The 12,996-nt window shown below is 40.1% G+C and overlaps 1 protein-coding gene across 1 annotated transcript in view; it reads right to left on the reverse strand.

Annotated features, from left to right (window-relative positions):
• RTF1 (RTF1 homolog, Paf1/RNA polymerase II complex component) overlaps nt 1-12,996 on the reverse strand; it is a gene marked incomplete at both ends in the record, with an annotated part of 29,678 nt that overhangs the window by 7,470 nt on the left and 9,212 nt on the right. The window contains 7 exon segments of the mRNA XM_081999858.1: nt 913-995; nt 1,903-2,080; nt 2,686-2,821; nt 3,664-3,775; nt 5,390-5,504; nt 7,411-7,615; nt 9,119-9,266. Of these exon segments, the coding sequence (XP_081855984.1) occupies nt 913-995; nt 1,903-2,080; nt 2,686-2,821; nt 3,664-3,775; nt 5,390-5,504; nt 7,411-7,615; nt 9,119-9,266 (977 nt within the window).

The raw sequence follows: 12,996 nt of genomic DNA on the forward strand, positions 1-12,996 counted from the left end.
TTGGAAACACAAAGCTCCTTCATGTTTGGACCAGTAGAAATAACCTTTAAGCAGTATTGAACTATACAATGTCGGAGCCAACTCCTACCTAATTTTTTATTTGTTGGCCAGTCACAAGCCAGAAATCCCTAAACATTTTCTGCAGAGCACTACTTTTGGCACTACCAGCTGAACTACTATACTGCTACTAGCCAATACTAAAATTAGTTGCCATGGCGTAAATTTCACTCAAAGCATGAAGCTCTCTCCAAAGGTAGCCCAAGAAGTTATTGAACATCACAATGGATTTAAAGACGACTTTTTTTACCCCATACTTGCACCCATGTGCATTCTTCACATGCCTTCCTGTTTCTCCCAAACAGTTAATGTCTTCTTCTCTGATCTCACCAGGATGTTTTATATTGTAACTGTTAACCTTCACCTCATGATCCTTAAAAAGGCTGTAAGAACAACTGAGAAATCTGATGCTACACTCAGCTTCTTCCCTCCAAAATACCATTTTATGTTGTAACATGTATGCCAGACCCAATCAAATACACCTTCAAATGATACATATTTCTAACATCTGATTATAACAACAGTGGAGAAAAGATATAAAAAAAAAGAGTATTGCAAAGCTCAAGAGGCACATACAAACAATCATGAGTTACTAACACAAATTAATTGCTCAGATGTCAACACAATCACAAGTCCCTGCATAAGTTTTCTTTTTTTTTTTTTTTTTAAATAATCATCATTATGCCCAAGGGGAAAAAAAACCCAAACAAACCCAACCTCAACATTCTAGCAGTAAGCAGCACAGCAAGGCCCAATCTGCTTTTTAGCTCTCATCTCCAAACTACACACAGAACATTATTTGCTATGAAAAGGACACCAATTCATGAACGGATGAGGATTACTTGGGTATCTTACCGCAACTGTAATCCTTTGTTTGTCCGGGTACCACCAAGCTGGTAAACCTTTGCAGTCTCTACCACACCAGTTATTTCTGCAACCTATATCACAGAGTAAAATACACAAAAGGAAGGATGCAAGCGGGGTTTTTTTTGTGTTCCTGGAATATACCTGGCGTATTCAAGCCTTTTCACTAGAGATCAAAAACCTTAATCTAACTAACAGTTCTAACTACACCAAGGAAAGCAAGACTCTTCAGTGTACATTATCAGGTATTGAATTAGTTGTTTCATGCATCACCTTTGAGTTGACAAATTATACCACCTGAATGCTTGATGAAGTTTTTCTATCTTCTCAGTTCTGCCTTCCTGACCAAATGGTGTACACTTTCCTACTTCCCCTATTTCCTTTTCAATTAACACTGGTTTGGGATAACGTAAACACATCAGTTTTGCTCACATAGCAAACACAGCCCCTCTGGGGAATTTTTTAATGCAATTTTAGATAATATTATTGCATCCTATGATTGTGCAGTTACAGCAATGAAACATAAAAACAAAACTGTTCTCAACTACCTTCTCCTTTGATGCACACTGTAACACTAGAAACACTTTGTAAAAAAGAAGCAAGACCATGCAATAACTTGGGAACATTCCCAGAAACAAGGAGTGAATGTTACTCATCCTTACTTGGTCAAAGCAGAGTCCTGAACTCTAGTTTGCAATACAAATAATGAGACAAGACAGCATGAACCAAAGCTGGAAGAACAGCCTTTGTTAGTGCGCTCTCTCTCTTGCTAAATATATCTCTTCACCTAGCTGGTCCCATAGATTTATTTATTTTTAAACCAGTCTCCTCCGCTTCTTTGGCAGCAATTACATTTTCTGGTTATAAGCAATCTTTTTATATTAACCACGGAAACAATCACAGGTACCCAAGAATTGCTAAGCTGCAAATATAATATTACAGCACTATAAGAAGAACTAAATCCCTTGGAACTAAACTCACCCGATAAACAGGTTTGCTGTTGTGATTTCCAATGCCAATACGGACAAAGCAGCCAGTAACTGTCTTGGCAAAGAAGGGCATATGACACCACCGTTCCAGCTTGTGTCGTGATAACCGCACTCGGTTCAGTTCTTCAGGCAAGGACACTGGCTGGGACTTAGGAGGAATTTCTTCTTTCCTGATTGAGAAAGGTGAAAAGGAATAAAGCAGAGACATAATCACCAAAAAAGGGGCACTGAGCAAGGTGCAGCGTGAATGCCAACTATTTAAATTACCAGTAAAAGGAATGATTCATCATGCACTAGTTGACGGTAGATATATGAATTTAGCATTCACGAGAAAGGCTTAATGTGAAGTCTCAGACTTGTTATGCACTGCCCCTGCTACCACAAAGCAGAAAGACTCACACATCAAGGCAGTTTATATATAGGCCAATGCTTTAAGATAAGCCAGCACATATCTCTGCTCTGCTAATATGTCAGGGTTCTGCAGCTGCTAAGCTGTAGAACTAAACAAATCAGTAAACAACAGTAAATGGAGCTACAGGTAACAGCAGGGAACTGAAGCTGCAAACCCATCCAAGGTAAATCAGTCCCATGTACCGTGATACAGAAGCCAAGGACTCAAATCTGAGCAATGCAAGTGTGCCCAGAGGCAAAACCACTTTAGCGACACTGAACTGTCTCCAAACAATCCTGTAAAACATCATGTGTCTACATAAAGTGGATCTCTGTTCCTGAACGCACACTTACAAGTGATCATAGTCCTGTGTTTACTACTTACTCTTCTTCTTCATCAGAGGATGAGGATCTGGATGAGCGATCACTTTTCTCACTAGATTTATCATCCTCCTCCTCCTCTTCATCATCAGAGTATACTTCACTAGTTTTTAATGGCTGTTTTTTTGCAAGCAATTCAGCTGTAGGAAGGAGGACAGTGCACAAGGAAAAGCAAGCTGTAAATTTTGTATGAAAGATTCCTTTTGGAGCTGAAACTTTACTGGTTAAAAAAAAGACAGAGGCAGATAGCTGTTCATTTTACACTGGATACAAGTGTCACATGTTCAAATCCACTAGTAAGCTAAGCACTCTATTGTATATATTCAAAGAGAAATCAAAGTATTTAAAAGCATCTTAAATCTCAGTTGTACTTATCTTCAGTCTCTCAGCTTGACTGCACATAGCAATACAAGATGGGCATAACAACTGGATATACAAGAAATATAACCTTCAATTTATGATCAGACAACTCATTGAGGTGGGTTTTTTTTTCCTTGAAAAAGAACATGTTTGGAGAGGACCACAATAAAACCTAGCAGAGTAACAAAAAGGGTTGCATCAAACGTCTGTGGCAAGACAGACAAGATGATGTGCCAGTGGAGAAACAAGCAAATGTAGACAAGGTAGCAAGTACAATAAACACAGCCTAGATGGTTCAGAGGTTAAGTAACAGAATCTAAGTCAGTCATCGATTCAAATACATGAACTAAACATTACTAAGTGCCATCCAACAGACTGTGATGAAGGTTTGCTTTGTTTTCAGTCCATTCTGGGGAGGGGCGGGGGAGAGGAACAAAGCACCAGTGGTGCCAAACAATACCCTAGGTGGTCATGTTGCACAGAAGACCAAGGAAAACACAGGCATGGAATTCATTCACTCCAAGGTGTAGGATTATTGCATCAGTTAGAAACAGGAAGTAACACTTTTAGAAGGCTGTAATAATGCCTCAAAAATTGTAGCAATAGCAACACACTTTCATACCTGTTCTGTTCTTCCTTTTCTCTCTTTCTGCTTTTAGCTCCTCCATTGCCTGAGATTTCTTGTCAAGCTTCTCATCCCGCTTTGATCGCCGCTCTTTGTTATGTGACATGACCTAAAAACATGCATAGGAAGTCCCTCAAAACCAAGTGCAATCCATAAATTGAAATGCATTACAAAAAGACTGTTTGCACACTTCGAAAACTTTTCAAATAGAAACTACTAACAAACTCTATTTTAAAATCAGTTTTTTACAAGTTCGTTTTTACAGAGGCTAGGGAGAAGGAAATCCATTCTAAAGCATATTTCTTTTTTCTACTTCGTATCAAAAATAACAAACATATTTATGCTTCAACATTTCTGCCACCAATTTTCAGTCTCAAAACTCCTCCTTAAAGTTAAAAAGGACTAGAGAAATAAAATGGAAGTAATTATGCAACTAACAAGTAATGAGGAAAAATTGGATGAATATTCTTCTCATTTGCCTCTTCTTCTGCAAGGCCAAATCAAGGCACTTCTCATTCAGGAGCCAAGAGAAAAGTTATGTTAAAAAATACTTAAAGCAGAAAAATTTGTGTGTAAAATCTTCAATATGGATCCAAATTTTAAATGTTGCAAATGTTCTAATATTTTCCGTTTCTAACAGGTCTATCTGGAGTATCAGGTAGCACAGACAGCAGATTATATAATAAGCATAAGAGACAGTCATTTGAAGTAAGTTGAAGTAATTTCTCTGCATAAGATCCTTTTATATATACATATATGTATATGCATCTACACATTACGTATTTTATATATATATACACTGTGTAAGTATATACACACATGTACATATATGGAGTTGAGAGGGGTAGGGAGAAGAGATTCACTCTGCTTAATATGTGCTTAAGGGAAAACTCATCTCACCTAATTTGATTTGAGCTTTAAACATCTATTTCACTTGAAAATAACATGGAGTAAATTGCCAGCTGGAGATGCCCTCCACCATTGCACAAAGACAGAGGCAACAAGAAGTGCAAACAGTCAGCTAGTTCTTAGATGGCTAAAGTTAGGCAAGATGAATCCCATCCAGTTCTAGAAGCCTATCTACCCAGACTCTATAAATAGTTAAGAGCGGGATCTTAACCATTTAAAGCTACAGCCAATTCAGCCATTTGAAACTACAGTTCAGTTACAGAGGCCTCACCCCAAAAACTGGTATTATCCTCTTTCTTCTAGAGGTAGAAAAACTATAGAACTACTTCTGTTCCTCCTAGCATTCAAGTTTTCTTTGACACCCCTATCAGTAGAAACCAAGCATTCTTTCCATTATATGTGCATGCAAAATAATTAAGATGACAGCTGAACATTTTTTTGCTCTAACTTTCACTTGCAAGAAAGACTGCGTATGTAATGTTTCAGACTGAATGACAGAAGTTTGGCTAAAGGAACTGCAAAAGGCTGCTTTCTTGTTCTCATATGGGAGGCCTATCACAGCAGCTCTAGATAGAGCGGCAACTTTGCATTTTTCATTAAAAGGAGTGCACCCCTCAGCAGGCCAAAGATGTTCATTTCTTTACATAAACTGGAAAGGCTAAAAATAGCTTGAGCATATAAATGAACTAAATTCTGACCTGCTTACCACACTGTTTGACATTAAGAGAAAACATTAGGGGCAGAGAGAGGCAGCATCCGATCTCCTGTTGCCAAGGGAAAAGGGTTTGTTACTAAGGACAGTTTCATTTCCTACCTGGGACTCCTGGATCTGTGTGAGTTTTTTCTTCTCCTGCTCTTCCTCTTGCTTTTTCTTTTTCTCTTTCTTTTCTTTCTTTTTTGCCGTTTTTAGTTTCTTCTTTATTTCAAATCTAGTAGCAGATATTAAAACAAAAAGAATTATGAAAGAATGCTCTCTCCCTGAGTGCACAAAGTACCACTCAGATGCTATTTCAGCTTAAGTTGTTAGTAGGCAGTAAGGAACACTTCCACTGCTTGCCCCAAATGGATAACCCTCTAATGCTATCCTGTCTCCCATTCCCATCTCCCATTAGCCACTATCATGCTAATTTTTTCATGCTTGAAGTCCGCCTTTCAGCTGGCCCTGGTCTGTTTAAGAACAACTGCAAAGAAGTCACAGCGAGTCTTCCTTCAGTGGCTACATTCCAGTCAGACTCAGGCAGTTTCTGCAGCCCAATTTAGGCACTTCCATCTCTACGTTCACTAAATGTGTCACCCTGAAATCTTATTTTCAGCCACTGTATTCAGAAGGGTAGTGATTTTGCTGGAACTATCCTGTGACTGAGATTCCACTGCACCACAGACTGGTCATTGCTTTAGTGAAGTGTGCATATGGACAAACACAAGAAAAAAAAAAATTACTTAAACTTCCAAAAACTGAAATTCAAAATGTGTTACCCACATACATATTACACAGTCAATTCTTCTTCAGTCCTTTACACCTGGATTTTGTAGACGAGAAACTGAAGTGCCAGATGAGCTTGTAGCCCTTTATGCCTTTAGCATAAAGCATAACACACAGGGCACAGGCATTGTATCAGACGCAATGCCTGCTGTAATCCAAATGAACTCACAGCACAATGTACATACAAAGAGCTAGACAGCATTTTGAAAGATTCAACTTACCATAAAGTTAAATAACTACCCCTTCCACCACCCCCTTAGTTCTACCTCCCAACCCCTTTACATAGAACAGGACAAACTTGTTTAAGATTAAATCAGGAACTCAAGCTTAGATTGCTTAGCTTGTCTGTATCAAGTATTCTGCAGCGTTCATTCTAAACGGCAGACATTCAGTTACATGGAACGGTGAATGAAATTAAAAAATATGCTGTCCTTCTACCTGATCTAAATCCCATCTTTCACTCATTCTGATCCCTTTGAGGAGAGCAGCAGACTAGAGAAGACACTGAAAGTAGTATTAAAACCAGAGACAGGCAGTGCTCTAACTATGGCTTGGACAAATGGACAGTCTGACAGTAGCTTGCATTGACATGATTTACTCAACAGATATCACTCCTCTTAGAGGAATTTCTCAACAAGTGAGAAAAGAGAGAAGTCACTGAAGAGGGAAGAAACTGGAGAAAACTTGCCCCACATGTGCCAAGTCTTTCCTGTTAAGACATGCAGGAATAAAAATACCTTTACGACAAGGAAGCTGCCTGACAGGACAGCATTACAGTAACAAACAAAACCATACCACCTAAGGCAGAAATCCACAAACTACCCCTTGAAAATAAGATATCCAACACCACTCCTCATTACAATGTCTCTCTCTTCTATTAGGGCCCCAACCAGCTTCACACCCATACACAGGCAACCCTAACACTTCTGTGCTTCACCATTGTTTTCTGAAAAATTCCAGAAGCTCATACACACCTTACACTTCGCCTTTTTCCAAAGTATCAGCGTGTGACAGCTAATACAAAGACGACAGAAGAGAAAGCAGTCCTTCTAGATGACTGTCTGGCATCTAGTGTGTGAAGCAGTAATATGGCTGCAACAGTAGCTGACAGAACCACATGTATTCAATATCTGAGAAACTTTCAGAAACTGACTTTTACAAGAACACACAGAATTCCTGCTGCGTGCTTCTCCGTTAGCTACAAGGACAGTTTACACAAAAAAATCTACAATGAAGCTTAATTCACTTTATAGTGCTGAACACTTGGACCCCAAACATGAGAGCACAGTCAGCATACTCTCCATGTAGCCTCTATGAATTTGCTACTAAATATCAACAGATTAAAAATTCACCTTCTCTTTAGCACTTCTCTTTTCTCTATCCGGTTAAACAGCTCCTGCTCTCTCTCCTTTTCTGTCATTTGTTCCAGTCGAGCTCGGTCTTCTTCATCTCCCATCAGATCCTCTCCATAGCCATCATGGAATTCCTCATCTTCAGATGAAGAATCTGAATCTGAGCTAGATGAGGAGCTGTTGCTTTCTGAGTCAGAGACTTCGCCTAAAAACAAAAATACAAGGCAGTGAAATGCAACTGGGGCAAAGCCCAACCACTTCATTGTAGCATGTTAGTGAAGTATATCAAGAATGAATTTTTACACCCTTCTTCCGCTATACTAAAAGCATACATATAATGAGAAGTATTTCCTCCTGGGTTTAGTTTATTACTGTAAGATATGCATGCTAAAAAATGATAAAATGAGTGGTACTACATGTGAAGACAAAATGGATTGTAAGTAAAAATTCTTAGTAGAACAAGCAGATTTTAAGAGGCCTTTTGGCTAGTGTGTGAGGGTCTTAATGTTAGATTTCTATGCCTATAGGCTTATGCCCCCGAAAGTTGCTTATACATCCATAACTTTGTAAGTGTATGCACATCTCAAATGCCCCTATTAACCACCACCAATACTTCTCATTATAGCAACCTGAAGAACCAAAATTTGTCATTTGAAGACTGCAACACTATGAATCGCTACATCACAAGATAAAGTTGAAACACGCTACCCTCAGGACTGACAAGGCCACGATACTAGCTCCATTACTGTAACAAGCCCTCCCAGTTACTCAGGGGCTTAGCAAACAGCTGACACTCCAATAATATTGGGGGGTAACACCACCTTTAAACTTGATTCCAGTTCAAGGGCTTTGATTATCTCACCTACATTACACCAAATCACAAAAGCAGACATTAGGATTCATTCTTCCACTTTCTTTCTGGTCTCAGCTTTGCAAGCTTACACTGTGAAAAACCTTGGTTTGTCTGCACTGATACATACAGTTTCAGTCACTTCATGCTTTGGTCTGTCTCTGCTGTGCTTAATATACTTAAAACTGTAGCCTCCTTCATATTCTTTCTTAACTTTGTTTTTTTTAGTATCAACTGAAATCACAACTAACCACCTGTACAATTTCACAGACATGATGAAAACAGGAAAGAACGCAGGAAGTTTGCCCAGCACTGAAACACAGTCAACATTCATGTAAAAAAAAAAAAAAATCTGACAAAGTTATAGCAAAGATTTTTCTTCTTCCACATATGTATAAATGTACAAGAATTCCAATTCAGACCAAATGCATGCAAGATAACCTCCTGTTTGCATCATACAACACTATACATCTCTCTCTCTGTCATCACAAGAAGTTTGTGAAAGGAAATTCCATCAATGGGAATAAAAGAAAATGCTACCCACATTACAGATGGGACACGCTAGAAAGAAGAAAAGAATTTTCCAGGAGAAAGTCAAGTAAGGAAATATGTCATACATTCTTCAGCTGAAACAGTATTTAGTGTTGCGTTTGTAATGGAGTGCTTACAGCAATGCTATACCGAATTATATGCACTTTAAGACATGGCAAGCTTAAGAGTCCTCCAGAATACTGATAACACAAAGGAAACTCTTTGAAGGTAGTCTAACATCAACATTTAACACGACTCTTCAGTATGCACAAAGGCGTAACTTCACTTGGAATTACACTGTAAGTAGATGTACTTGTGTTATCTTACCCTCTTCAGGTGCTGAGCTCTCAGCCGAGCTGTCTTTATCTGAGCTGCCTGAAGAGGCAGCTTTGTTTGTTTGTTTCTTCATGGCTCCTTTCTTCTCTGCCTTCCCCGCTTTCCCCTTTTTTTTGTTTTTAGAACCTCCAACAGTCCACTACAAGGAAAGAACCACGAAAGAGATCATGAGACACAAACACCACTCGTTTCTCCCTCCCCCAAAATACTGGAGTAAAAGCAACGGAGAAACAGTCCAATACCTGACAGCAACAAATCAGTCATACAAGGGAAAAAAAAAGAAGCCACCAACGGAAAATTTAGCAAATGAAAGCATTTTACAAAGTTTTTTGGGTTGGGGAGTGGAGTGTTGTGTGGTTGGGTTTGGAGTTTAAAAAAAAAAAATCAGTTATCAGTGCAAGGCAACAGCTGGTTAGGACACTCCTTTTAAAAACAATGAAGACTTCAGAGTCTGCCATATCCACCAGGAGAAAACATTTTCCTAGGAAAATAATTTTAAACAAGTGTCCAACTGCATTTGTAAAGATTAGCTTCAGTTTACTACTATTAAACAAAAGAAATGACAGATGTGTTTCTAAAAACTAGTTTATTCAAGAACAGATTTTATATTTCATGAAGGCACACCAATTACATATGACAGTCTTAAAAAAAAAAAAAAAAAAAATCTGTTTTACCAGGAGTATACAGCACCTGTATTTTTATGCAACAAACCAACAGCGCACTTGCTCATAGACAGTAGCGCTACTGCCTGCATCTATATGCACAAGTCTGAATCAAATCGAATCACAGAAGTCAAGAAAAAAAAAAAATCATGAAATGTCAAGTCTTAATTTTAATTCTTTCTTAACATCATATCCTCAGTTAACTTAGACTGCACTTTCCAAGTAGAGGATATATACCACCACACAAACACAGGTAGCAACTTTAAACCAAAGTCCCAGGAAAAGAGCTAGTATTTACCTTACAGTGTGATTTCTTATTAGAAGTTTTGCATTGTCCCAACTACCTGGGTAAAGCCACAGAACAGAAACAGTAAGGATTGCCTGTGTATTATTTTAAGGCTTTACAATATTTTGCACTTCACCACCTCCCCTAGAAATTCTCCAGGCACAAGACCTTCAGGGATAAGACAGTTTCTTTCTAAATATATAACTATTTAGACTGTTATCCTCTTCATACCTGTATAGTACTCTCATCTTCCACACACATCACCATCCATTCAAGCACGCAGTCTACTAAAAAAATACATTCCTAATTCAAATGAGGAAATAGTCTTTTGCATAACTGAGATCTTGCACTCAAAACTACTTTTACTAGGGAAAATAAAAATCTTTAGATTTGACCTGAGGTGCACAAACTTTAGGCTTCTCACCCACCATTCCTGTGGCATGAATCAAGTTCATCTCTGCAGGCAGTAATCATTCCACCAAGTTAGATGACTTCTCCTAATCAAGGCACCATCTTCAGGGAACCCTAGTGTTCAAATACTCTAAACGAAACTCAGCTGAGTAGTTAGAAGCTACTACCTGATCTACTAGTATCTTTAGAATTTCCTAGGTTTTGATTACTCTCACACCCAGCCTTGTGCCTTCCATATGACCACCTGCTTCATACTCTTCTTTAAGCATCAGCTGTGCATTCAAAAGTATCTGTCAAAGGCCAGGCAGAAGTTTTCTTTCCTGAGGTAAAAGTACAGCTACCTAGTGGTGAGCCTCCAGTTGCAATCCATGTTCTATACAGTTATGGTCCATAGGATAGGTGAGAAACTGCACAGAAAGCATCTGACTTTGTATCAGCCTGAGCTTGCACTCAAGTCTTTATTGGATTCCACATTAAAGTTTTACTTGTTCAGTGTTACAATACTGCTGCCTAATAATATTCCTGGTTAACTATGCCCATGTAAATCAATTAAGAACAAGCTTCTACTCCATCTGAATCTGCTCAAACCTCAGGTGTTAAGGAATCCTCTCCTCTGTACTACAGAAAAGTGCTGCAGTGGATTTGCCCTGGCTGGACGCCAGGTGCTCAAAGCCACTCTATCACTCCACTTCCTCACTTGAACAGGGGAGATAAAATACAACAAAATGCTCATGGGTCAAGGTAATGACAGGGAGAGATCACTCACCAATTACCGTCACGGGCAACAAAGACTCAACTTGGGGAAATGTTTAATTTATGACCAATCAAATCAGAGTAGGATAATGAAAAATAAAACCAAATCCTAAAAATACCTTCCCCCCCACCCCATCCTTCTTCCCAGGCTCGACTTTACTCCTCATTTCTCTACGTCCTCCCTTCCAGCAGCGCAGAGTGATGGGGAATGGGAGTTGTGGTCAGTTCATCACATGTTGTCTCTGCTGCGCCTTCCTCACACTCTTGCCCTGCTCCAGCATGGGGTCGCATCCATGGCCTGCAGTTCTTCATTAACTGCTCCAGGCTGGGTCCCTTCCGCAGGCTGCAGTCCTTCAGAACAGACTGCTCCCACATGGGTCCCAAGTCATGCCAGCAAACCTGCTCCAGCATGAGCTCCTCTCTCTCCATGGGTCCTGCCAGAAGGCCGCTCCAGCGTGGTCTTCCCACAGGGTCACAGTCTCCCTTGGGCACCCATCTGCTCTGGCATGGAGTCCTCCCTGGCCTGCGGGGGGAGATCTGCTCCACTGTGGACCTCCATGGGCTGCAGGGGGACAGCCTGCCTCACCATGGTCTTCACCAGGGGCTGCAGGGGAATCTCTAGTCCAGCACATGGAACTCCTCCTCTGCCTCCTTCACTGACCTGGGTGTCTGCAGGGTTGTTTCTCTCACATATTCTCATTCCTTTCTCCATCTGCAATTGCTGTTTCTGGTTTTGGCGGGTTTTTTGGTCCCCTTCTTAAATCTATTATCCCAGAGACGCTACCACCATCGCTGACTGGCTCGGTCTTGGCCAGTGGCAAGTCCACCTTGGAGCCAGCTGGCATTGGCCCTATTGGACATAGGGGAAGCTTCTAGCAGCTTCTGACAGAAGTCACTCCTGCAGCCCCCCACGACCAAAACCTTGCCACGCAAACCCAATACAAGTGCATTTTTGCTATTTTTTCAAGAGCTCACCTACTGCCAGCATACCAGTGAAAACACAACAGTGAGAAAGTTAAACTGAGAATTTAGCAGGGAAAAGCAGAGCCCTCTGAACGGGGGATGCAGAGGTGCCTCCTTCCCAGCACTCCACCACTTCTTTTCAGTGTTCTAACACCGAGTTATACCTTGTGTCAGCATGCTGTACAGCAAGGAAGAAGCACAGAGAAAGCCATAGTACACACCACAGTTATATCAAGACCTTGAGAGGTCATGCTAAGATGAAAGAAGTCAAGACCAGATAAAAACAGCAGGACTTCAGTTCTTAAGAAAATGTTTAATAGCTGCTGATACATGCATTACAGATCACTGTTCTCAGTCTTTGACTCACAAGTCATGTGAGTCTTGGAATTGTGGAGAGAACCTGGGTCCAGGAAGATGGTACTCAAAAAGCTGTGCGACAACCTCTTGAACAAAAAAAAAAAAAGTAGTAAAAAGAATCTTCCCTAATCTAGTAATTTTTGCTTTGGTTTCCATTTCACCCTGGAGATCACACTTTATCTCGCTTTTGTTGATGCAAGTGACCTCTACATCTTTTAAGTCACAATAACTAGTTGTCACCTCCCAGTTTTGGTGTTGCCACAAAGCCAGGTTCTTCCTCATCCAACTCAGATGCTTGAGGGGTTATTCAGCTACTCCAGCCTCTCATGAATGCCTGGTCATTCCTGGTACCACTCCCGGACAAGACAAGGATTTGAGCAAGCCTGAAGGACAAATAAATCATCTAAACCAGAACGTAGTCAGTGTGAGGCTCTTTT

This window comes from Phaethon aethereus, assembly GCF_964289735.1.
Source record: "Phaethon aethereus genome assembly, chromosome: 5".
NCBI classification, from domain to species: Eukaryota; Metazoa; Chordata; class Aves; order Phaethontiformes; family Phaethontidae; genus Phaethon; species Phaethon aethereus.